General features: G+C 41.9%; 1 protein-coding gene across 1 annotated transcript; it reads left to right on the top strand.

Annotated features, from left to right (window-relative positions):
- Nucleotides 1-6,385: 6,385 nt before the first annotated feature.
- On the top strand, nucleotides 6,386-17,129 carry LOC119914068. The gene is made up of 3 exons (XM_038733062.1): nucleotides 6,386-8,540; nucleotides 10,402-10,575; nucleotides 17,070-17,129. The coding sequence occupies exon 1, from the start codon at nucleotides 7,335-7,337 to the stop codon at nucleotides 8,181-8,183; it is 849 nt and encodes a 282-aa protein (XP_038588990.1). The 5' UTR covers nucleotides 6,386-7,334; the 3' UTR covers nucleotides 8,184-8,540; nucleotides 10,402-10,575; nucleotides 17,070-17,129.
- The last annotated feature ends 6,313 nt before the right edge of the window (nucleotides 17,130-23,442 follow it).

The following is a 23,442-nucleotide window of genomic DNA, read 5'->3' as shown; positions in this document are numbered from 1 at the left end:
TGTTACCATTGCGATAACATTCACAGTGTATTCTTTAGAGAAACTAATGCTTTACCACGGTTAAACCAAGAAACAGGCCGTACATTTTCCACAGTTTCCACAGTAAACACATGTGGGTGAAATTTTACAGATGATAGTCTGACTTCCCGTTTCCATGAAGGCAGCACGGAGCTGCGCCACAAGCAGCTGTCAGAAACACTGAAGAGTAGAGTTACGATACAAGCCGTCTTATCCAGTCACAGTGGAGTAAACTGGCAGATTTTAATGTTGCAAACCGCAGTTTTTTTGCTAGTAGTTGAAAGTTTAAACTCTTATTGTGGTGGATCTTTGGTGTAAACTCGCTTTAAAACTTTTGCCTCAACAAACGCCCCCCAAAAGTAGCTCAGGGCCCCTCTTTCCAAAATATTGCTTCCAGTGCCCCTGTCATCCTCTGAACGACCCCGTTGAGAAACATTGTTCTAAACCTTCTTCAGCTCTGAACAGATTATTAAACACTGAATGATTTCAAGCAGGAACATTGTCTTCTAAAATTACATATTTTATTCTTTATTCAGATTGAGTAACTGCAGTTTGTCAGAGATCAGCTGTGCTTCTCTGGCCTCAGCTCTGAAGTCCAACCCCTCCCATCTGAGAGAGCTGGAGCTGAGTAACAACAAGCTGCAGGATTCAGGAGAGAAGCTGCTGTCTGCTGAACTGGAGAGTCCACACTGCAGACTGGAGACGCTGAGGTCAGTTCACTGACTCTCTCACCATATTTACACCTGGTATTAAAATAACAATAAAGATAGCCCTCATCACTTTTCCTGTCCTGAAAACCTTCAGGACCAGACTGGCTAACCCTCCCATTTTTCAAAGCCCTCTCCCAGTTTCACGTGTTACAGTAGCTGAGTGGTGGAGGCTATGCTGCTGATAGACTTGATTGTAGTTCTAGCGAACAGTGTGACAGTTTAGTGTCGGCTGAATTAACTGGTGATAGTCTCAGATGTTTTGTAGGCGTGGCTTCAGGATCCCTTATTTCCCAGCCAGGAAAAACGTAATGTATGCATTAGAGTTTGTTCTTCATTATTCTGCACGTTGATTCTCAGGGATCTACCCAAGTGAAGACTTTGGAGGTGATCATGTAGGTGACTGTGTGGATGTCTGTTCAAAACATTACGTCAATAAATCTAAATGCCTATGCTGTCTACTGATTTGTGTCGGTCCTTTTAAATGTGTTTGCACTTACATACGGGAGACCAATGTCAGCTGTGGCAGAGTGACCAGATTAACCTGTGATACAACATCTACTGTTGGTCATGTTTCATATTCACTCATTTTGCAAACACAGAAGTTAGCAGACTTAGGTGTGTGCGTGAGTGGTAGTTTGTCTATGTGTGGCCCTGCGATGGACTGGCGACCTGACGATGGATGGATGGATGACATATTCATACACTGGGTGTTCCTGGAGGTGAATAATTGTTCATTTATTGTTGATGTAGGCCTAAACTTACCAGCAGCATCAGCTTCTTGGATGATACCAATGATGGAGGTAGAGGCTTGTGGACCCGCTTTGAAATAATAAAATAAAATAATAAATTGACTAAACTGAAATGACTTGTGTTCTTAGCTTAGATCTGGAGGGTCTTATAATGCAAGACAATCTGCAAGAGTTTGATGCTGTCTCCTTTTAAAAAGTGACTTTAGTTAAGATGTCTTTTCAACACTGGCAGCTTTGAAGGAGTCTCATGATGTTGCTCCACAATCAGTCCTTTAAAACAGCTGCTACATACTCCCTGCCTGACATATTTGATTTATAATCAAAGGACAGAGCATCTCTATACATGAGGAAAATAAGTATTTGAACACCCTGTTATTTTGCAAGTTCTCCCTCTTAGAAATCATGGAGGGGTCTGAAATTGTCATCGTAGGTGCATGTCCACTGTGAGAGACATAATCTAAAAAAAACATCCAGAAATCACAATGTATGATTTTTTAACTCTTTATTTGTATGATACAGCTGCAAATAAGTGTTTGAACACCTGAGAAAAATCAATGTTAATATTTGGTACAGTAGCCTTTGTTTGCAATTACAGAGGTTTTTCACCAGGTTTGCACTGCAGGAGGGATTTTGGCCCACTCCTCCACACAGATCTTCTCTAGATCAGTCAGGTTTCTGGGCTGTCGCTGAGAAACACGGAGTTTGAGCTCCCTCCAAAGATTCTCTATTGGGTTTAGGTCTGGAGACTAGCTAGGCCACGCCAGAACCTTGATATGCTTCTTACAGAGCCACTCCTTGGTTATCCTGGCTGTGTGCTTCGGGTCATTGTCATGTTGGAAGACCCGGCCTCGACCCATCTTCAATGCTCTAACTGAGGGAAGGAGGTTGTTCCCCAAAATCTCACAATGCATGGCCCCGGTCATCCTCTCCTTAATACAGTGCAGTCGCCCTGTCCCATGTGCAGAAAAACCCCCCCAAAGCATGATGCTACCACCCCCATGCTTCACAGTAGGGATGGTGTTCTTGGGATGGTACTCATCATTCTTCTTCCTCCAAACACGGTTAGTGGAATTATGACCAGAAAGTTCTATTTTGGTCTCATCTGACCACATGACTTTCTCCCATGACTCCTCTGGATCATCCAAATGGTCATTGGCAAACTGAAGACGGGCCTTGACATGTGCTGGTTTAAGCGGGGGAACCTTCCGTGCCATGCGTGATTTCAAACCATGACGTCTTAGTGTATTACCAACAGTAACCTTGGAAACGGTGGTCCCAGCTCTTTTCAGGTCATTGACCAGCTCCTCCCGTGTAGTTCTGGGCTGATTTCTCACCTTTCTTAGGATCATTGAGACCCCACGAGGTGAGATCTTGCATGGAGCCCCAGTCCGAGGGAGATTGACAGTCATGTTTAGCTTCTTCCATTTTCTAATGATTGCTCCAACAGTGGACCTTTTTTCACCAAGCTGCTTGGCAATTTCCCCGTAGCCCTTTCCAGCCTTGTGGAGGTGTACAATTTTGTCTCTAGTGTCTTTGGACAGCTCTTTGGTCTTGGCCATGTTAGTAGTTGGATTCTTACTGATTGTATGGGGTGGACAGGTGTCTTTATGCAGCTAACGACCTCAAACAGGTGCATCTAATGTAGGATAATAAATGGAGTGGAGGTGGACATTTTGAAGGCAGACTAACAGGTCTTTGAGATTCAGAATTCTAGCTGATAGACAGGTGTTCAAATACTTATTTGCAGCTGTATCATAAAAAAAGAAATAGTTAAAAAAAATCATACATTGTGATTTCTGGATTTTTTTTTTTTAGATTATGTCTCTCACAGTGGACATGCACCTACGATGAAAATTTCAGACCCCTCCATGATTTCTAAGTGGGAGAACTTGCAAAATAGCAGGGTGTTCAAATACTTATTTTCCTCACTGTAGGTATAACTAAAACACATAACCTATCAGTAGTTTCATCTTCTTGGGTGACATGACCATGTTCAAACCTGGCCTATCTGGTATGGTATAATACTAATGCTATACCAATTTTTAAACTGAGCCTGTTGACTTACTTTTATTTTCTTGCCTCCTCTCTTCTTCGAGGCTCTTGTTTTCTGTTTACACGTCCAGACAAATATGATCTTCACTTGTCAGACATCAACCTGACTGAATCAGCATAACTAGTCTCGGGGAGGTCCGAGCGAGCTGAGCAATGAGGGCAGCTGAATTTCCATAGTATATAGGCTAACTAAATTAAATAATCCCTATGCTCATCGTGCGTAATATAGAGAGCTGTCTTTCATTTTATTTTATTACGTTTCTTTTTTCAGTGAATTTTTTCCAGCACTAGCAAGCAGTGACTGTAGGGGGTGCTCTGCTGGCCACGGGGCCCAATGCCACCGCAAAGGTCACTTAGTGGCTTGACTGGCTCCTTGTGGCAGGGACATGCACAGACATTTTGGTGGGCAGGGGCTCAAGTGAAAAAAAAGGGCACTCACAAATATTGATTCATTTATATTTTTAAAACAAAATGTTAAATGTATTAACACAACTCTGATTTCCTTACCAATTTATTTAAATTCCTTCACACTCAAGCTATTATTTCATACTTTTATTTATTATTTCACATTTTTTTTTACAAAATAATCTGTTCACACAGAGACCATGGCTTTAAGTATTCACTAGGTTTATCACAAGAGAAGACAACAGCAAAGTAAACTATGCCACAATACGAATGTTTTCTATGCTACTAATTTAAAACTGCCCCAAGGAGAGGGACATATAGTTGCACTAATTATTTCTTTATTTTGCACAATGCAATAAATCCTTTGAATTCTTTTGGTGTTATTGGAATACATAACCCCTCAAACTCAACAGAAAACCTTCCCACTAAACTGTGGCATTGTGCTGCAGCTTACCTTCAGCTTCACACTGCCAAGCATCAAAATACTGAGTTGCCTGAATACATTAATGTATTGATGAAATACATTGTGATTATTATTGCCATTATAATTACACTTACCACAGAGAGGGCTGTCTGTTCCATGTGAAGATCTATCAGCCTAAAACAAACTGATAGAATGGATAGATGAGGAGCCGACAATCAAAATTATGAAGTTACTGTTTAAGGCAGGACTCTTTTTTCATATAGTTGTCAATTTTGAAATTTTGATCTATTTTGCTTTCTTTTCATGGAAAGAAAACTTCCAAAATACACATTTAGATTATGTTTGTTTTAAACAACTACCCTCCGTCTGGTTGCATCTGTAGATTTCTTCTAAATTAACCAAAACAAATTGATTTGCATAGTTAAACATAATGTTTATGTCTATGTGTGCAGGTGCCTGCTGTGTGGTACCACAGACTGAATCTGTGTACGCAGAGATGAAATGTTCCCTCGCCAGAGTGTTTTTAATATCCTAGATTTTGTTGTGGACTCTCATGTCCGTTTCCAATGTGTTTGGAGGGAGAGATAGAGCTGGGAAAGCAGGAGATGAATGAATCGATGTGGTGAAAGACAGAGAAAAGATACTGAATGATGTCTGTAGAAGGCCGACTCATGATCCACAATAACACAATGACAAAGTCACTCTACTCATTTTAGGGAAAAGCTCATTTGAAAGGAAATCCAAAAGATCAGGTAGAGAATCAAGACAGGCAGGTTCAGGTTCTCAGATGGAAGAAAAGGCATGAATTTCATGTCAGTTGTGATAAACAGGATGAGGAGCAATGGATTGGGGCCTGTAGATACTGAACATATACATGAGCAACTGATGAGAGAATGAGGTGCAGGTGGACAGATGGGAGTATCATGGTCTGGAATGGAAAGAGAAACCTCAGAAAGCATCGGACTGCTGGAGAACAGCAACTAAGGTGACAGGGGAAGTGGGTAGGAAAGAAAAAAATACAGAAATACACTATCTCCATCTTTTATTCAGATTGGAGGACTGCAGTTTGTCAGAGATCAGCTGTGCTTCTCTGGCCTCAGCTCTGAAGTCCAACCCCTCCAATCTGAGAGAGCTGGACCTGAGTGACAACAAGCTGCAGGATCCAGATGTGCTGCTGCTGTCAGATTTTCTGGAGAGTCCACACTGTAGACTGGAGACTCTGAGGTCAGACACCATTTTTTCCTCTTCCTAATTTTCATCTTATATTCCACATCACGTTTTTAAATAAATGATAATAAAAATCTATAAATACAATGAATAAATAAATAATCTCTATTTCAACTATCAGACAATAACAAATATTTCCATTTTCTAAACTTCTACATTCTAAATCTTCTTCAGCTCTGAACAGATTATTAAACACTGAATGATTTCAAGCAGGAACATTGTCTTCTAACGTTACATAATTTATTCTTTATTCAGATTGAGGGGCTGCAGTTTGTCAGAGATCAGCTGTGCTTGTCTGGCCTCAGCTCTGAAGTCCAACCCCTCCCATCTGAGAGAGCTGGACCTGAGTGACAACAACAAGCTGCAGGATCCAGATGTGCTGCTGCTGTCAGATTTTCTGGAGAGTCCACACTGTAGACTGGAGACTTTGAGGTCAGACACCATTTTTGCCTCTTCCTAATTTTCATCTTATATTCCACATCACGTTTTTAAATAAATGATCATAAAAATCCATAAATACAATGAATAAATAAATAATCTCTATTTCAACTATCAGACAATAACAAATATTTCCATTTTCTAAACGTATACATTCTAAACATTCTTCAGCTCTGAACAGATTATGAAACACTGAATGATTTCAAGCAGGAACATTGTCTTCAACGTTACACAATTTATTCTTTATTCAGATTGAGGGGCTGCAGTTTGTCAGAGATCAGCTGTGCTTGTCTGGCCTCAGCTCTGAAGTCCAACCCCTCCCATCTGAGAGAGCTGGACCTGAGTGGAAACAAGAAGCTGCAGGATTCAGATGTGCTGCTGCTGTCAGATTTTCTGGAGAGTCCACACTGCAGACTGGAGACTCTGAGGTCAGACACCATTTTTTCCTTCTGTGTTGAGATTAATATGATGTGAAAGTTGTGGTGACACTAAAGTGCAGACATAAGGCTGATGTTATACTGATCCACACTGAAGATTAAAGTCTCTTTTCTTCTTCAGTGGTTTAGTCCATTGACTGTGGCAGAGCAATGTTGAGCTCCACATTTAAAAGCTCAATATAACCAGAGACATCTCCACTGGATAATTCACCCTGAACCTCTTTGTTACGTCCCGGCTCGATAGGTAAAGAAAGCAACATAAACTGGATGTTTTTGGTGAAAAGGTGTTTAATTGGAAAGTTAGAGTTTAACACAAATGTAGAACCACAGTAAAGGGCCTTCTGGGTTCTGCTTAAACTATAAAAACAACAGAACAGAAAGAGGTCTCCACTAAGAGAGACTTATCAATGTTATCAAGCTACAGAAAATAAAGTGAAACAAAAGAAGATCTCTCATCAGCTGCGTGAAGGCCGCATGGCCGTCTGCAGTCGGTCTGTGTGATGCGGAGGAAATGTGTGAGAGGGCGACCGCTGACTCAGCAGAGACAGCGGCGGGCCCAGGAAAAAGCTCTTTAGGGCTCTGTTTGTGTTTTATTTTAAAACAGCTGGGGTTTCAAACAACAGTGCAAACTGAACAGGCACAGGAAACACATATTTCCCCCCCCCAAAAATGTCATTGGCGCTTCCCAGGGCGGCGAGGCTGCGCAGGGTGGACCATGAGCAGCCAGAGCTGGAGCCTTGGGAGCGCGGTGCTGCGCCGGTGGGGCAGCCGCCGGTGGAGAGGGACGGGGGACAGCATAGGGAGTTGAAGCCGCAGCAGCCTCGGGCCGGCCGTGGCGGTGGCGGTCTCCCTGCTGGTCGCGTCGGTCCCGCCAATGAGCCGGGGGGCGGGGAGGGCGAGAAGGAAGACGAGTCCATCCCACATGCTGCCTGATGCTCTCCTGAGCCGCGGACCTTGCGGTTTTCACGAAGGACCGGAACTGAGGCCTGAAAAGCCCGTCCGGGCTCACCGGGGCCTCAACCAGCTCTTTCCTCGTAGCTTTTGGGACGGTGGACTGCTGAAGTCACAGGATCCGATGGGTCTAGGTCTGCCAGACGGCCATCCGGGCAGCGGTGACGTGGTGGTGGAGTTAGCCGCCAGCTTGGTGAAGGAGGACGCGATGAGGGCGACGTTGGCGGAAGCGGAGTTCTGGAAGGCGCATTGGTGGGTTCTGGGCAATGCGGCCCAACCAATGAGCTGCCTGGGAGGCCAGGATGGGGTGCTGTCCGGGCGCCACCTGGACTGGCTTAACCCCGAAGAAGGTGGTGAGGGAAGGTTCCAGGGGGGGGACTGGGGGAAACCCCAGATCCGAGAACCCCTCCACCTTCGTGATGGGAACGTAGGTGGAGACCGGGACCCAGAGAACCTTCGGGTCCATGGCAGCGCCCTCTTGATACCACTTAATCGGGGGAAAGCGCGGCCCGACCCGATATCGCTTAGCCGGCTGGCTAAGGGCGAGAACACCAGCCATTTCATCCGGTGGGGCAAACTCTTGGGCCAAGGGAAAGAGCAGGTGGCAGCAGGCAGAGGCACGCTGTATGAAGGCGGGGAGCTCTCTGACGAGGCCGCCAATGGATGGCAGAGAGGTGGCGGCGGACTGCGGGATGGAAACATAGCCAGCGGGAGCCCCCTCGAGGCTGGGATTGCCCTCATGAAGGCCAGATTCCTGGTCGATGTTCTCTGAAGGTTGGAACGGGGGGAGAGGGGAGCGACTGGGGGACCCGTGGGGGGAGAGGGTGGATTCGTCCGACTCCTGCTCCATCAGCAACAGCATCCCCATCACTTCGTCCAGCGAGTGTGTGGGCTGGCACACTTCCTCGTTGAAGATGGTGAAGTTATCCGCCCGCCGTTGATGCTCTTTGGAGGAGAGGAGAGCGCAGTACAGGCAGCGTGACTCGGAGGTGAGTGCCCACCCGGCATATGCCGGGCCGAGGCAAGCCTCACGTCGGGGATGGAGATCCCCCGGCAGGATGAAGCCCGTCTTGCAGACCTCGCACAGCCGGATTGAAGTGGCATTGCCTCGCCCCGCTCTAGCCAGCAGGTAGGAAGACATCGTTCTTCTCGCTGCGGCAGATTACTCTTTTCCTTCCTCTTCTCTTCTGTCTTCTATGCTCTTTAGACTTCAAGCTCAGTGCTGAAGAAAATAGGGAGCCGAAGGCTTGGTCTCACCATTGTATATATACAAGGTGCGGACGTAGGAGAGGCCCATGCTCTGGGTGGGCGTAGACTAAAATTCTCAGTGCCACGCAGGCGATCGGAAGGGGTAAACCCAATAGCGATAGCCTTAGAGGGCAAAGTCTATACAAAATAGAAGCCTATTTTCATCTCGCCAGCATCTCCAGGCAGAGGAACTTCCTGCACTTCTCATTCAGGGTATCCAATCTCAGTTTCCTGACGGCTTTTTGAGAGGCGTGTCAAGGAGGCCAGAGACTCTTTGAATGTCCTACAGAACTTTTCAATGTAAAAGCTCTCAATGAAACGTGACATTAAGCACTGCTGCGAAAAACATGCTTGTGCTTTTATTTTGTAGGCATAATCCCTTTAGAGGAAGCGATTATGTGAGTAACTGCTGCTGTCATGACTGAGATCTACTTCAGCAGCAGCCGCTTTTTTCTTTTGCCGCTGTCAAAGTAACGTGGCAGCGGTCCAGATGTTATTGCTGGGGCCAGCCGCATTTTTCCGACCACTGCTCTAGATAATTACACACTTCAATACTGAGCCAGCAGCTAACAGATCACTCAAGTCTGTAGTAGTTCAGGATGACAAAAGCTCGGAGGGAGAACAGTAGTGCTGTTTTGTCCATGAATGATTTTTTCATTTTGAACTAATCTTCTAAAGGACTAGGGAGTAACGAGCTGTCTCAATGAGAGATACGTCCATTTTCACCCATGCATGAATGGTCTTGGACTCTGATGTTCATTCGTCACATGGCAGCTACATTGGCTCAGTCAGTACAGGAAACAGAAATTATCTGTTAACGACTCATAAATCTGGGTCTTCAGATCTGAGTCTTTCGATCATTTGGCAGACAGTCAATGCTGGAGAAGAAGAGAAGCTGAGTGTGGAAAGCTCACAGGTCACTTAATTGAGGTGTGTCTCTGCACCTCCTTGGTTTTCAATGTTTTAAATTGGTAGTTGCACCAGGGTTTTATAGAATGATGATAGAGAATGAATAATAATGTGAATTTGTGTATTATACTTTGTCAACTGAAGCAAACCATGAAGCCTTCAGTGCTTCAGAACCACGCTATTTTTTATATCGCCCACAAGGAGATACAGCGTCGCACTGACTAGTTAACATTAACAAAATTAATGAATGACTTGAATAAAAGATTTGTTAATTTTCCTGATCAAGACTTTGAAGCTCTGAGTCAGTAAAAAGTATCGAACTTCCCACCCCTAGAAAACAGAGTACAAAATGTATCTTAATTTAATGCAACGAGGCAGACTGATCAAGGAAAATCACCGCCGCCAGGAACTAAATGACACCATGACACAGACTTATCGCCAACTTACACAACACAACAAGGCCGACTGAGCACTGAAACCCAGCGGGGCCTTGAGCAGCTAGCTAACACGCTATTTAAGAACAGTCCGTGTTGATGCAGTCTGCAAGTAGAAGGATCCGTCAGAACCAATCATCAGCTGGCAATCTGACTGACAAGCTGGCAAGCTGACTTAACGTTTCATCCACAGACTTAAAAATAATAAAACAAACAGATGTAACGCTCTTCCTGATTATCGGCTTCTATTCCACATCATGTTTTTAAAGAAATTATAATAAAATACATAAATATATTATACATTCTAAACATTCTTCAGCTCTGAACAGATTATTAAACACTGAATGATTTTAAGCAGGAACATTGTCTTCAACGTTACATAATTTATTCTTTATTCAGATTGGAGGACTGCAGTTTGTCAGAGATCAGCTGTGCTTCTCTGGCCTCAGCTCTGAAGTCCAACCCCTCCCATCTGAGAGAGCTGGAGCTGAGCAGGAACAGCCTGCAGGATCCAGATGTGCTGCTGCTGTCAGATTTTCTGGAGAGTCCACACTGCAGACTGGAGACTCTGGGGTCAGACACCATTTTTTCCTTCTGTGTTGAGATTAATATGATGTGAAAGTTGTGGTGACACTAAAGTGCAGACATAAGGCTGATATTATACTGATCCACACTGAGGATCTTAATGCTAAACTCTCTTTTCTTCTTCAGTGGTTTAGTCCATTGACTGTGGCAGAGCAATGTTGAGCTCCACATTTAAAAGCTTAATATAACAAGAAACATCTCCACTGGATAATTCACTCTGAACCTCTTTGTTACGTCCCGGCTCGATGGGTAAAGAAAGCAGCATAAACTGGATGTTTTTGGTGAAAAGGTGTTTAATTGGAAAGTGAGAGTTTAACACAAATGTAGAACCACAGGGCCTTCTGGGTTCTGCTTAAACTATAAAAACAACAGAACAGAAAGAGGTCTCCACTAAGAGAGACAGTTATCAAGCTACAGAAAATAAAGTGAAACAAAAGAAGTTCTCTCTTCAGCTCCAAATGGTTTTAAAAGCCAAAACACAAAGAGAGCAGCAGCCATAAACCTAGAGAGGCTAAATGGGGAATACTAAGACAACACAAAGGGGTCAGTAGTGAAACTAAACCTTGGCCCCGTCCCACAGGTAGAATTAAAAAAGAACAAACACTTCATATCAGGGGTCGGCTAAAAAGTCTGGCATCGGACCAAATTTCTTTCAAGCTGTTAGATGGCGGGCCAGAAAACAGTGAAATGATCATTTAAAATCCTCAGAATTACGTGCGCCTGGTTAGCTCAGTCTGTGGTGTGCAGGACTCCTATTTGGAAGTGTGTGTGTTCAATCCCCACATACTGTCAATATTTTTTTCCTTCTTGTTAAACAAATTGATTGAGACCGGTTCACATGTTCACAATTAAGCATGTGCTGGAGCGTTTGCGTTCTGGCGTTTGATCCGCATCCATCAACCAATAGATGCCTATTTTCATCTCGCCAGCATCTCCAGACAGAGGAACTTCCTGCACTTCTCATTCAGGGTATCCAGTCTCCAGGCTTTTTGAGAGGTGTGTCAAGCAAGCCAGAGACACTGGAATGTCCTTAATATAAAAGCTCTCAATGAAACGCTACATTAAGCATTGCTACGAAAAACATGCTTGCGCTTTTATTTTGTAGGCATAATCCCTTTAGAGGAACGGATTATGTGAGTAACTGCTGCTGTCATGACTGAGATCTACCGCTTTTTTCTTTTGCCGCCTGTGGCGGATTGGCCATTGTGTCGTTCGGGATTGTTCCTGACTCTCTGGTCCATTTCAGGCCAAACCGGCCGGGGGTCAGGACTTTTTATTTTTCAGTTTCTAATGTTTTACTTTACGATCCGCGACCGCGCCGGCCGGTCAGATGCAGTGAACGCTGCCTGTGTGTCTGACTGGGCCAAACCAATACTTTTAATATGGAGGGGGGTACAAGATATTTATAGTACCAGATATATGTTTAGACTGCTTTGCTTCACTCAATCTTTACCAACTAACTTCAATAATTTCTTCATCTAAACCATCAACCTGCCTCTTAGACCCCATCCTGACTAGGTTGCTTAAAGATGTTTTACCCTTAGTCAGCACTTCTATACTAGATATGATCAATCTATCTTTATCTACAGGCTATGTACCACAGTACTTTAAAGTAGCTGTAATTAAACCTCTTCTGAAAAAGCCCAAACTTGATCTGGATGTTTTAGCCAACTATAGACCTATATCTAACCTTCCATTTCTCTCTAAGGTTCTGGAGAAAGCAGTTGCTAAACAGCTGTGTGACTTTCTACAGAGAAATAGTTCATTTGAGGATTTTCAGTCAGGATTTAGAGCTCATCATAGCACAGAGACAGCACTGGTGAAAACGATTGCATCAGACAAAGGACTTGTCTCTGTAATGGTTTTATTAGATCTTAGTGCTGCGTTTGATACCATTGACCATCAGATCCTATTGCAGAGACTGGAACATTTCATTTCATGTCTCCTCATTCTGTCCAGTTAAATATGGTGTGCCTCAGGGGTCGGTCTTAGGACCCATTTTGTTTTCCTTGTATCTGCTTCCCCTTGGACATATCCATAAACATGGAATTTCTTTTCATATTTATGCTGATGACACACAAATATACTTGCCCGTCAGATCCACAGAGCCTGGAATGCTGAGTTCACTTAACAACTGCCTTTGTGAAGTTAAAAAATGGATGTCAAATAATTTCCTCCAGCTGAACTCAGACAAAACAGAAATCCTGGTCATTGGGTCTCAGCAGATGGCAAATCAAATACTGCCATCTGCTGGTTCCCTAGTAAATCACATGAAGCCTGTGGCAAAGAACCTTGGTGTTTGGTTTGATAGTAATTTAAATTTCGAGCAGCACACCACAAAGCTTGTTCAATCATGTTTTTATCAACTTAGAAATATAGCAAAAATTCGATCTATGTTAACTTTTAAGGACACCGAGACCATTTTACACGCCTTCATCTCATCACGCCTGGATTATTGCAACAGCCTTTTCACCTATTTAACCCCAAAATATATTGATCGACTCCAGACTGTTCAGAACTCAGCTGCCAGGCTTTTAACCAGAACAAAGAAATATGACCACATTACTCCTATTTTAGCTTCACTACACTGGCTCCCAGTATGTTTTAGAATTGACTTTAAAATTTTATTGATCACTTTTAAAGCTCTTCATGGCCTCTCGCCTTGTTATATTTCTGACCTTTTAGTCCCATACACACCAACACGTACCTTGAGATCCTCGGGCAGAGGTCTGTTGTCTGTTCCAGAGTCTCGACTGAAAACTAAAGGGGCAGAGCGTTTGCTGTCAGGGCCCCGAGGCTCTGGAACAGCCTGCCCGAGGAAATCAGGTCGGCTGAGTCAGTGAACTCTTTTAAGTCCCTTTTTAAAACATACTTTTATAGGAAAGCCTTTCCCGATCTTATTTGACTTTATTTTAACCCTTTTATTTTATTGTATTTTACTAATTTTATATTAATCTGTATTTTAGTCTTTTCAGTGTTTTCATGCTCTTATCTTGTTTTTTTGTATTATTCTTTACACTTGTTAAAGCACTTTGTAAGTTGTTTTTGAAAAGTGCTCTACAAATAAGGATTATTATTATTATATTATTATTTAAGTAGGAGGTTCATGATCTACCAGCAAAAAAACACATCTGCGTCAATCTACGGCGTGAAGCAGTAGCAGCTGCTTACACCGAAGGGCTAGTGCTGTTTTAGAAAAAAATACGCTTAGACATACCCTTGGAAAATCTTGTGTAAATATTTCAAGGTATTATTGGTATAAAATTTTAAATTGGACCAGGTAAGGCTTTATGCTGTGACCCCACAGTGTTTTCCAGCTAATAAATCCCAGCTCTAGTTGTCTGCATTATGCATTTGTTAGCAAACTTTTTTCAAGGGGAAACGAAAAATATATTAAATATAGCCTAGTTTACAAATGTTTACAAACAAATTTTACAGGAATGGTAAGGGCTTACCCTTACTGACACGTGTTTCTATTACTCTACTATTTTTCTACCCCATTTCAATAATCAGTGAAGCTAATAGTAGACTAAATATTGGAAACACTTGTGTATAGTTCAATATAGTTAGAACAGAAAAACTCACTACATCTTCAAAACTGATCATACACCTCTCTTAAACAGTTTTTCCTAAGAATTTCATATGACTTGACTTTCATCACAGTGACTTGGGACTTGCTTGAGACTTGAAGGTTAAGACTTGAGACTTGCTTGTGACTCAGACATATGTGACTTAGTCCCACCTCTGGAATTAGAGAATGTATTATTGTTAGTCATATTTATTACTGATGTTCTTCTCATGCATATGTAGCTGTACAATCAGTTCAAGCAGAGTCAGGGTCCTGCACAGGGGAAGCTGAGCCAGGGAGAGGCCTACTCAGAGATTAAGATGAGGGATTTGATTTTTATGCACACAAAAACACACTGCTGTATTTTATGGGAATGCATGCATGTAGTTTTCGAGTATATTTAAGTATTTTAGCACTCTCTGTCTCAGGCTTGCCTGACCTGGTCTTGTTCAGTGCAGAGTTGCATTGCTTATGCAAACTGAGAAGGCAGGTGTCATAAGTTTCTTGAAGGTATTCAGCATAATCTGATTCACTGTATACAACAAAAACACTAATATGTATTAAAATAACTGCAAAAAATATTTCTGCCCGCCCCCCCCAAAAGGGCGCTCGCATAAACGCCTCTCCATCTCAAAGTCCTGGACTGAATTTCAGTCCCAGTACATCCCTGTTTGCCGCTATCAAAGTAATGTGGTATCTAAAATCAAACCTGTTTTATCTTGTAAGCACTTTGAGCATGTGATTCATGCTTTTATCTCAACTCGTCTGGACTACTGTAATGCACTTTACATTGGCGTTAACCAAACCTCACTCTCACGCTTACAGTTAGTACACAGGTCAAATTGGCCGCGACCCTCGAATGTTTTAAATCCCATCTTAAAACTCACTTGTATTCAAAATGTAACTTAATTTAATGCAACGAGGCCGACGGATCAAGGAAACTCACCACCGCCAGAAAATAACAGACACCACGAGGCCGACTGAGCACTGAAACCCAGCGGGGCCTCGAGCAGCAAGCTAACATGCTATTTAAGAACAGTCCGTATTGATGCAGTCTGCAAGTAGAAGGATCTGTCAGAACCAATCATCGGCCGGCAATCTCACAGCTGACTTAACGTTTCATCCACAGACTTAGAAATAATAAAACAAACAGACGTAACGCTCTTCCCGATTATCATCTTATATTCCACATCATGTTTTTAAAGAAATGATAATAAAAATAGGTAAACTGTCACAATCCAGTTCTGAGGTTGTCTGGGTTATATGATTTTGGACCCATGCCTTCTCCGTGTTTTGATTTTGGTTTCAGTCCTGTCTGTGGTCTTGTATCCAGTCTTCTTGGTGTATGTGTTTGCATTTAGATTTGGTCCTGTCTGTTTATGTCTTGTGGAGCTGGTCTATGTGTTTCTGTCTTCTGCTTGTTCTGTGTGGTGGTTCTGGTCTGCCTTAGTATTTGTTCTGTTCCTGTCTCTCATGTGTTAGTTCTGTACCATCATGCTTGGGTTCTGTCTGTTTACTATGTGTCAATTTATGTTCTCTACCAGTTTCATTAGTTAATATGATTTTTTAACATTCTGCTTTAGTCTCTGTGTAGATTAAAATCCCCTGAACTGTATGTCAGCTCTCCAGTGTCATGCATTTGGGCTCTCTCCTGCTTTGCCCACCCTCGAACGTGACATAAACACAATGAATAAATAAATAATCTCTGTTTCAACTATCAGGCACAACTTCTACATTTTAAACTAGGGCTGCATGATTAATCTAATCTCAAACGCAAAAATGTATGTGAGGCTCTCCTCTCTGTGTGCGCTGCAGTCTGCTCATTATATCCGCCCACACGGACTCTCGCATGTACCCCTAAAAAACAGAAAAGCCTACGTGCAATGAGAAAAACATTTTATGAGCAGTGTGCCAGTAACTTTTAAGACAACAACCTACCGTAACCCCCCGCCGCTAATCGTTCAATACAAAGTCAGGCGCACCACCATACACCGAGAGAAATGCCGTGTGCCAAACGCAGTGTGACAAAGACAGAGAGATGTTGTCAGCAGCTAAAGCAGTAAGACAAAAGCAAACTGGGAGAAGATAACAAAGGTTTGAGTTTGGCTCGTTGGCCATTTAACGTTCACTGTATCGGTGCATTTAGTTGTTCAACGTGTTTAACTTTTCACAGAGCCAACGTGCTTGTTTGATGTGCTACAGCAAATCATTAAATGTTGAACAATATGATTATTGACAAGTTAGGACTTAGTATTAACACATTAGAGACCAATGTAGAGCATTTTGCTTGAACAAGGATTTAATGAATAAAAACAACCCACAGAAATGAAACAGGTGTAACTGGATTTAACATTCAACTAGTGGTAAAATATTATACTATTATATGAAATTATAATGAATGTAGTATATTATTGTTATACTAACAGTATACTATTAACTAAACATTATACTCTTTATTTAATACACTCGTGTACAGTTCCTCCTCCAGGTTGTGGATAGAGACTCTACTTTAGACAGATGTACATTGAGCCGGTGCCAGTGTGCCAATATGTGCCGCTTCTAGCTGCCTCCTCTGTAGAGTAACACGCTCCCCTTGTTCTGTTTTACATCTGTTTTACCAGGTATTGTTATAAATATTATTTAACTTTGCTTTAAGTTGAGAAATACACATTTCAAAATGTCATCATTTAGCGCATTCCTTGATAATTAAGTAAGTAGACTCATAGTACCATTTGTTATAATATAATCAAATGGCAAATTGCAGTATTGTTCACAATAATTGCAATATGAATATTTCTCAAAATCATGCAGCCCTTTTCTAAACCTTCTTCAGCTCTGAACAGATTATTAAACACTGAATGATTTCAAGCAGGAACATTGTCTTCTAACGTTACATCATTTATTCTTTATTCAGATTGAGGGGCTGCAGTTTGTCAGAGATCAGCTGTGCTTCTCTGGCCTCAGCTCTGAAGTCCAACCCCTCCCATCTGAGAGAGCTGGACCTGAGTGGAAACGAGCTGCAGGATTCAGGAGTGAAGCTGCTGTGTGGTTTTCTGGAGAGTCCACACTGCAGACTGGAGACTCTGGGGTCAGACACCATTTTTTCCTTCTGTGCTGAGATTATTATGATGTGAATGTTGTGGTGACACTAAAGTGCAGACATAAGACTGATATTATACTGATCCAAACTGAGGATCTTAATGCTAAAGTCTATTTTCTTCTTCAGTGGTTTAGTCCATTGGCTGTGGCAGAGCAATGTTGAGCTCCACATTTCAAACCTTAATATAACAAGAAACATCTCCACTGGATCATTCGGACCAAATTTTTTTCAAGCTGTTAGATGGCGGGCCAAAAAACAGTGAAATGATTATTTAAAATCCTCAGAATTATGTGCGCCTGGTTAGCTCAGTCAGTGGTGTGCAGGACTCCTTTTGGGAAGGGTGTGTGTTTGATCCCCACATACCGTGAATATTTTTTTTGATTATGACACTGGTTCACATGCTCACAATTAAGCATGTGCTGGAGTGTGTGCATCCTGGCGTTTGATCCGCATCCATCAACCTATAAATGCCTATTTTCATTGCGCCATCATCTCTAGGCAGAGGAACTTCCTGCACTTCTCATTCAGGGAAATATATCTCAGTTTCCTGACGGCTTTTTGACAGGCGTGTCAAGCAGGTCAGAGACTCTTTGCACTGTCCTTCAGAACTTTTCAATGTAAAAGCTCTCAATGAAACGCGACATTAAGCATTGCTGGGAAAATATGCTTGTGCTTTTATTTTGTAGGCATAATCCCTTTAGAGGAACTGATTATGTGAGTAACTGCTGCTGTCATGACTGAGATCTACTTCAGCAGAAACCACTTTTTTCTTTTGCCGCTATCAAAGTCATGTGGCAGCGGGCCAGAGATTATTGCTGGGGCCAGCCGCCTTTTGCCAATGACTGCTCTAGATAATTACACTCTTCAAAACTGAGCCAGCAACTAACAGATCACTCAAGTCGGTAGTAGTTAAGGATGACAAAAGCTCGTAGTGAGAACAGCTTAACACGATACACTTGTGTAGAACAGAGTACAAAATGTGACTCAATTTAATGCTACGAGGCCGACGGATCAAGGAAAATCGTCACCGCCAGGAACTAACAGACACCACGAGGCTGACTGAGCACTGAAACCCAGCGGGGCCTCGAACAGCAAGTTAACACATCTGCAAGCAGAAGGATCCGTCAGAACCAATCATCAGCCGGCAATCTCACAGCTGACTTAACGTTTCATCCACAGACTTAAATAATAAAACAAACAGACGTAAAGCTCTTCCTGATTATCATATTATATTCCACATCATGTTTTTCAAGAAATTATAATAAAATAGATAAATACAATGAATAAATAAATAATCTCTATTTCAACTATCAGGCAATAACAAATATTTCCCTTTTCTAAACTTCTACATTCTAAACCTTCTTCAGCTCTGAACAGATTATTAAACACTGAAGGATTTTAAGCCGGAACATTGTCTTCTAACATTACATAATTTAATTTTTATTCAGATTGAGGGGCTGCAGATTGTCAGAGATCAGCTGTGCTTCTCTGGCCTCAGCTCTGAAGTCCAACCCCTCCCATCTGAGAGAGCTGGACCTGAGTGGAAACGAGCTGCAGGATTCAGGAGTGAAGCTGCTGTCTGGTTTTCTGGAGAGTCCACACTGCAGTCTGGAGACTTTTGAGGTCAGACACCATTTTTTCCTTCTGTGCTGAGATTAATATGATGTGAAAAGTTGTGGTGACACTAAAGTGCAGACATAAGGCTGATGTTATACTGATCCACACTGAGGATTAAAGTCTCTTTTCTTCTTCAGTGGTTTAGTCCATTGACTGTGGCAGAGCAATGTTGAGCTCCACATTTAAAACCTTAATATAACAAGAAACATCTCCTCTGGATAATTCACTCTGAACCTCTTAAACTCCTGATTTTCAGCTTATATTCCTCATCATGTTTTAAATAAATGATAATAAAATACATAAACACAATGAATAAATAAATCTATATTTCAACTATCAGACAATAACAAATATATTCAGTATTTGATTTTCCAAAATTGTTATGAAGCTATATGATGCTTATACTGACTGAATAGTTTAAAGAGAAGAAGCTTTGAAATGATGACTCCATTATTCCTAAAAGAAGTATTGTAGATGTCTTTTGTTCACATTTACATCTTTTATTCTTTATTCAGATTGAGGGTCTGCAGGTTGTCAACCATCAGCTGTGCTTCTCTGGCCTCAGCTCTGAAGTCCAACCACTCCCATCTGAGAGAGCTGGACCTGAGAGACAACTTACTGCATGATTCAGGAGTGAAGCCGCTGTCTGATCTTGTGGAGAGTCCACACTGCAGACTGGAGACTCTGAGGTCAGTAGAGGGTTGGAGTCAGTCCATGCTGGTTTAAGCAGTATTGTACTAAACACAGTTAGTATCAAAGCAGGAATCCAGTATTTCCTGTAAACCTCCAACCTTCTCAGCGGCTGCTTTCCTCAGTGAAGCTGTGAGAGGAGAATGGTGACAGGCTTCAGGATTGGACAGAAAGACAGACAGAGAGAGAGAGAACAGGCAGTGATCATGTGTTTGAGTTGATGTGAAGACGACTGTTGTTGTTGTGTTCATGTCTCCAGGAAATAAAGCTGGATTCCAGCTGACAGCATCACAAGATGTATAGAGACAGTGGTCCTCATTCATCAAACTGTCATACCATCAAATCTGATCTCAAAGTGTTTGTTCTCTCATTTCATCACTAAACTATTGATCAGTTCATCTTTGTCACAGCTCTGAGATCAGTCTGACTGAAGCCTGCAAATCACTGTCTCTTATTTCAGAGAACCATCATTATGTTACTCATGCCGCCTCACCAAGCTCCGTGTGTTTTCGCATCTTTAATGAACAAAGTGTTTCAAAGTTTTGCGCATTCTTTCAGAGCCAAAGCCAACACCTGTCTGATTCCAACACCAACAATCTGGTCGATCACTTCAATCATATCTGCTAGTCGTCACTAAATATTACCGCTCCTCTAAAGGTTAGGCCTACGTCTAAAGCTAGTAAGCAACCCTGGATAAATGACAGCATTCGCAGCCTCAAAAGGGAATGCAGGAAAGCAGAGCGCAGATGGAAAAAAATCCAGTCTCCAAGTCCATTACCTCAGTCTGAAGGATTTATTAATTAAATACAATAACTTGGTTAAGGATGCGAGAACACACTATTTTTCTGAACTCATTACTACACATAAACACAATCCCAGGTTTCTGTTTAAGACTGTGGATCAGCTGGTAAACCCAACCCCTCCTTGTGCCTCAGCTGGAAGTAATGATGACTGTGAATTGTTTTTATCTTATTTTATCAATAAGGTGGTGTCAATCAGAGCCTCTATTACCCCCACGGCCTCTTACTCAGTTTTAACCAGTTTTATCCCATCGACTTGTCTGAGCTTTTAAAAACAGTATCACAAATGAGAGTGTCCTCCAGCCCACTTGATGTAATACCTACAAAGTTTTTACTGAAAGTAATGGATTCTGTTGGGTCCCATTTGATCTCTGTTTTCAACAGCTCCCTATCTACTGGTTGTGTCCCTGATTATTTTAAAACAGCTTGCGTGAACACACTTTTAAAGAAACCGGGTTTAGATCCCTCCCTCCAACATAATTTTAGACCAATTTCAAAACTGCCTTTTATTGCAAAGATTCTAGAAAGAATTGTGTCCAAACAGCTGCTCACTGTACTGGAAAATAACAAAATATTTGAAAAGTTTCAGTCTGGTTTCAGGAAGTACCACAGCACTGAGACTGCCCTGCTTAAAGTCACCAATGACCTTTTAATGTCTGCTGATGAAGGCATGTGCTCAGTCCTGGTACTCCTGGACCTTAGCGCTGCTTTTGACACCACTGATCACAACATCTTGTTAGACAAACTGAGGCACTGGGTGGGGATCTCTGGTACTGCCCTAGAATGGTTTTCATCCTACCTGTCAAATAGGAAGTTTTGCGTGTCTGTAAACAACTATGTCTCTTCGTTCTGTCCAGTTAAATATGGTGTGCCTCAGGGGTCGGTCTTAGGACCCATTTTCTTTTCCTTGTATCTGCTTCCCCTTGGACATATTATCCATAAACATGGAATTTCTTTTCATATTTATGCTGATGACACACAAATGTACTTGCCTGTCAGATCCACAGACCCTGGAATGCTGAGTTCACTTAACAACTGCCTTTGTGAAGTAAAAAAATGGATGTCAAATAATTTCCTCCAGCTGAACTCTAACAAAACAGAAATCCTGGTCATTGGGTCCCAGCAGATGGCAAATCAAATACTGCCATCTGCTGCTTCCCTAGTAAATCACATGAAGCCTGTGGCAAAGAACCTTGGTGTTTGGTTTGATAGTAATTTAAATTTCGAGCAGCACACCACAAAGCTTGTTCAATCATGTTTTTATCAACTTAGAAATATAGCAAAAATTCGATCTATGTTAACTTTTAAGGACACCGAGACCATTTTACACGCCTTCATCTCATCACGCCTGGATTATTGCAACAGCCTTTTCACCTGTTTAACCCAAAAATCTATTGATTGACTCCAGACTGTCCAGAACTCAGCTGCCAGGCTTTTAACCAGAACAAAGAAATATGACCACATTACTCCTATTTTAGCTTCATTTCACTGGCTCCCAGTATGTTTTAGAATTGACTTTAAAATTCTATTGATCACTTTTAAAGATCTTCATGGCCTCTCGCCTTGTTATATTTCTGACCTTTTAGTCCCATACGCACCAGCACGTACCTTGAGATCCTCGGGCAGAGGTCTGTTGTCTGTTCCAGAGTCTCGACTGAAAACTAAAGGGGACAGAGCGTTTGCTCTCAGGGCCCCGAAGCTCTGGAACAGCCTGTCCGAGGTCGGCTGAGTCAGTGAACTCTTTTAAGTCCCTTCTTAAAACATACTTTTAGAGCAGAGCCTTTCCCGATCTTATTTGACTTTATTTTATCCCTTTTATTTTATTCTATTTTACTAATTTTATATTTATCTTAAACGTGTATTTTAGTCTTTTCAATGTTTTCATGCTTTTATCTTGTATTGTTTTTGTATTATTGTCTCTTGGGTATTATTGTCTTTGAATTTGTTAAAGCACTTTGTAAGTTGTTTTTGAAAAGTGCTCTACAAATAAACATTATTATATTATTATTATCATTACATTCAGGGACGTGCACAGGAATTTTGAAGGGCAGTTGCTCTGACCTGAAAAAAGGCACTAAACACAGTATCCAAAATGTATTAACAATATAAATGTCACCAAAATACATATGAGAAAAAGAGTTCCTTATATTATTGTTTATTGTTTTTTTAATCATTATTATTATTATTATTTTCCTTTTTTTTTTATTTGAAAATAAATAATCTAGATTGAATTGACAGATGGGGAAAACTCGCTTCTAATAAAATATTAAATAAAAAAACGCTTAGATTTAGGAAAAAAATACAATCCTTTTTTAACCTTTTGGCTTCCCGTACATTCAGTTGCGCTTCTAGCTCGTATTCACTTCTGTTGGTACGTATCACGTATGGTAACTGGGCAAAACTACGCATGATTTGTTGTAGTATGATTGTATAAAGGAAGGAAACAGGAATTCCGGTAGGGAACAGAATCGACTGACGTGCAGGCAGCGCTGCAGCAGTGCAGCCACTTAAACAGAGTTTGCTCTTCCCCTACTGACTTTCACTTTCGGTGCCCGAATGGAAGTGAATGAGGCTTTGCGATCGCGATTATTATTTATTTTATTTTATTTTCTCGGAAGGGCGAGTCGGAAGGGCAACTTGAGTCAGGAAAGGCAAACGGGCAGTTGCCCGGGCAACCAGAGCAACCCCCCTGTGCACGTCCCTGATTACATTTAGTAACCATGTGGTCTTTCTTCAGACCAGAACCTCTCCTGAAATCCAGTAACCACAGCTGATCTTTAGCTGTTCAGTCTTTGTATGAACATGTAGGACCTTTAACATCATATCTATATCTGTCCATGTGTCTTTAGTTTGGTCCAGATGTTTTTAGAACATCCATATTTACAGATTTGTCCTGTAATATTTAAAAAGTAGATGAAATCTTCAAATGTGACTGAGCGGCTGGTTTTTAACAGCTTTGAGCCCTAACAGCAGTAAATCCATCATTACAGTGAGCAGTGAATATCTCTCTGTCTCTGCAGTCATGATGCGTTCAGGGACTCTCAGCACTTTATTTCCATTGTGGACTTGAAACCGTGAAA

This window comes from Micropterus salmoides, unplaced genomic scaffold (assembly GCF_014851395.1).
Source record: "Micropterus salmoides isolate LMB-PRFRI ecotype aquatic unplaced genomic scaffold, ASM1485139v1 Ms_hic_scaffold_1, whole genome shotgun sequence".
In the NCBI taxonomy this organism is placed as follows: domain Eukaryota; kingdom Metazoa; phylum Chordata; class Actinopteri; order Centrarchiformes; family Centrarchidae; genus Micropterus; species Micropterus salmoides.
This window is presented reverse-complemented; position numbering and strand designations above follow the sequence as displayed.

Excerpts from the sequence above, each read along its gene's own strand:
- LOC119914068 (XM_038733062.1), top strand. The coding sequence starts at position 7,335 with ATGAGCCGGGGGGCGGGGAGGGCGAGAAGGAAGACGAGTCCATCCCAC.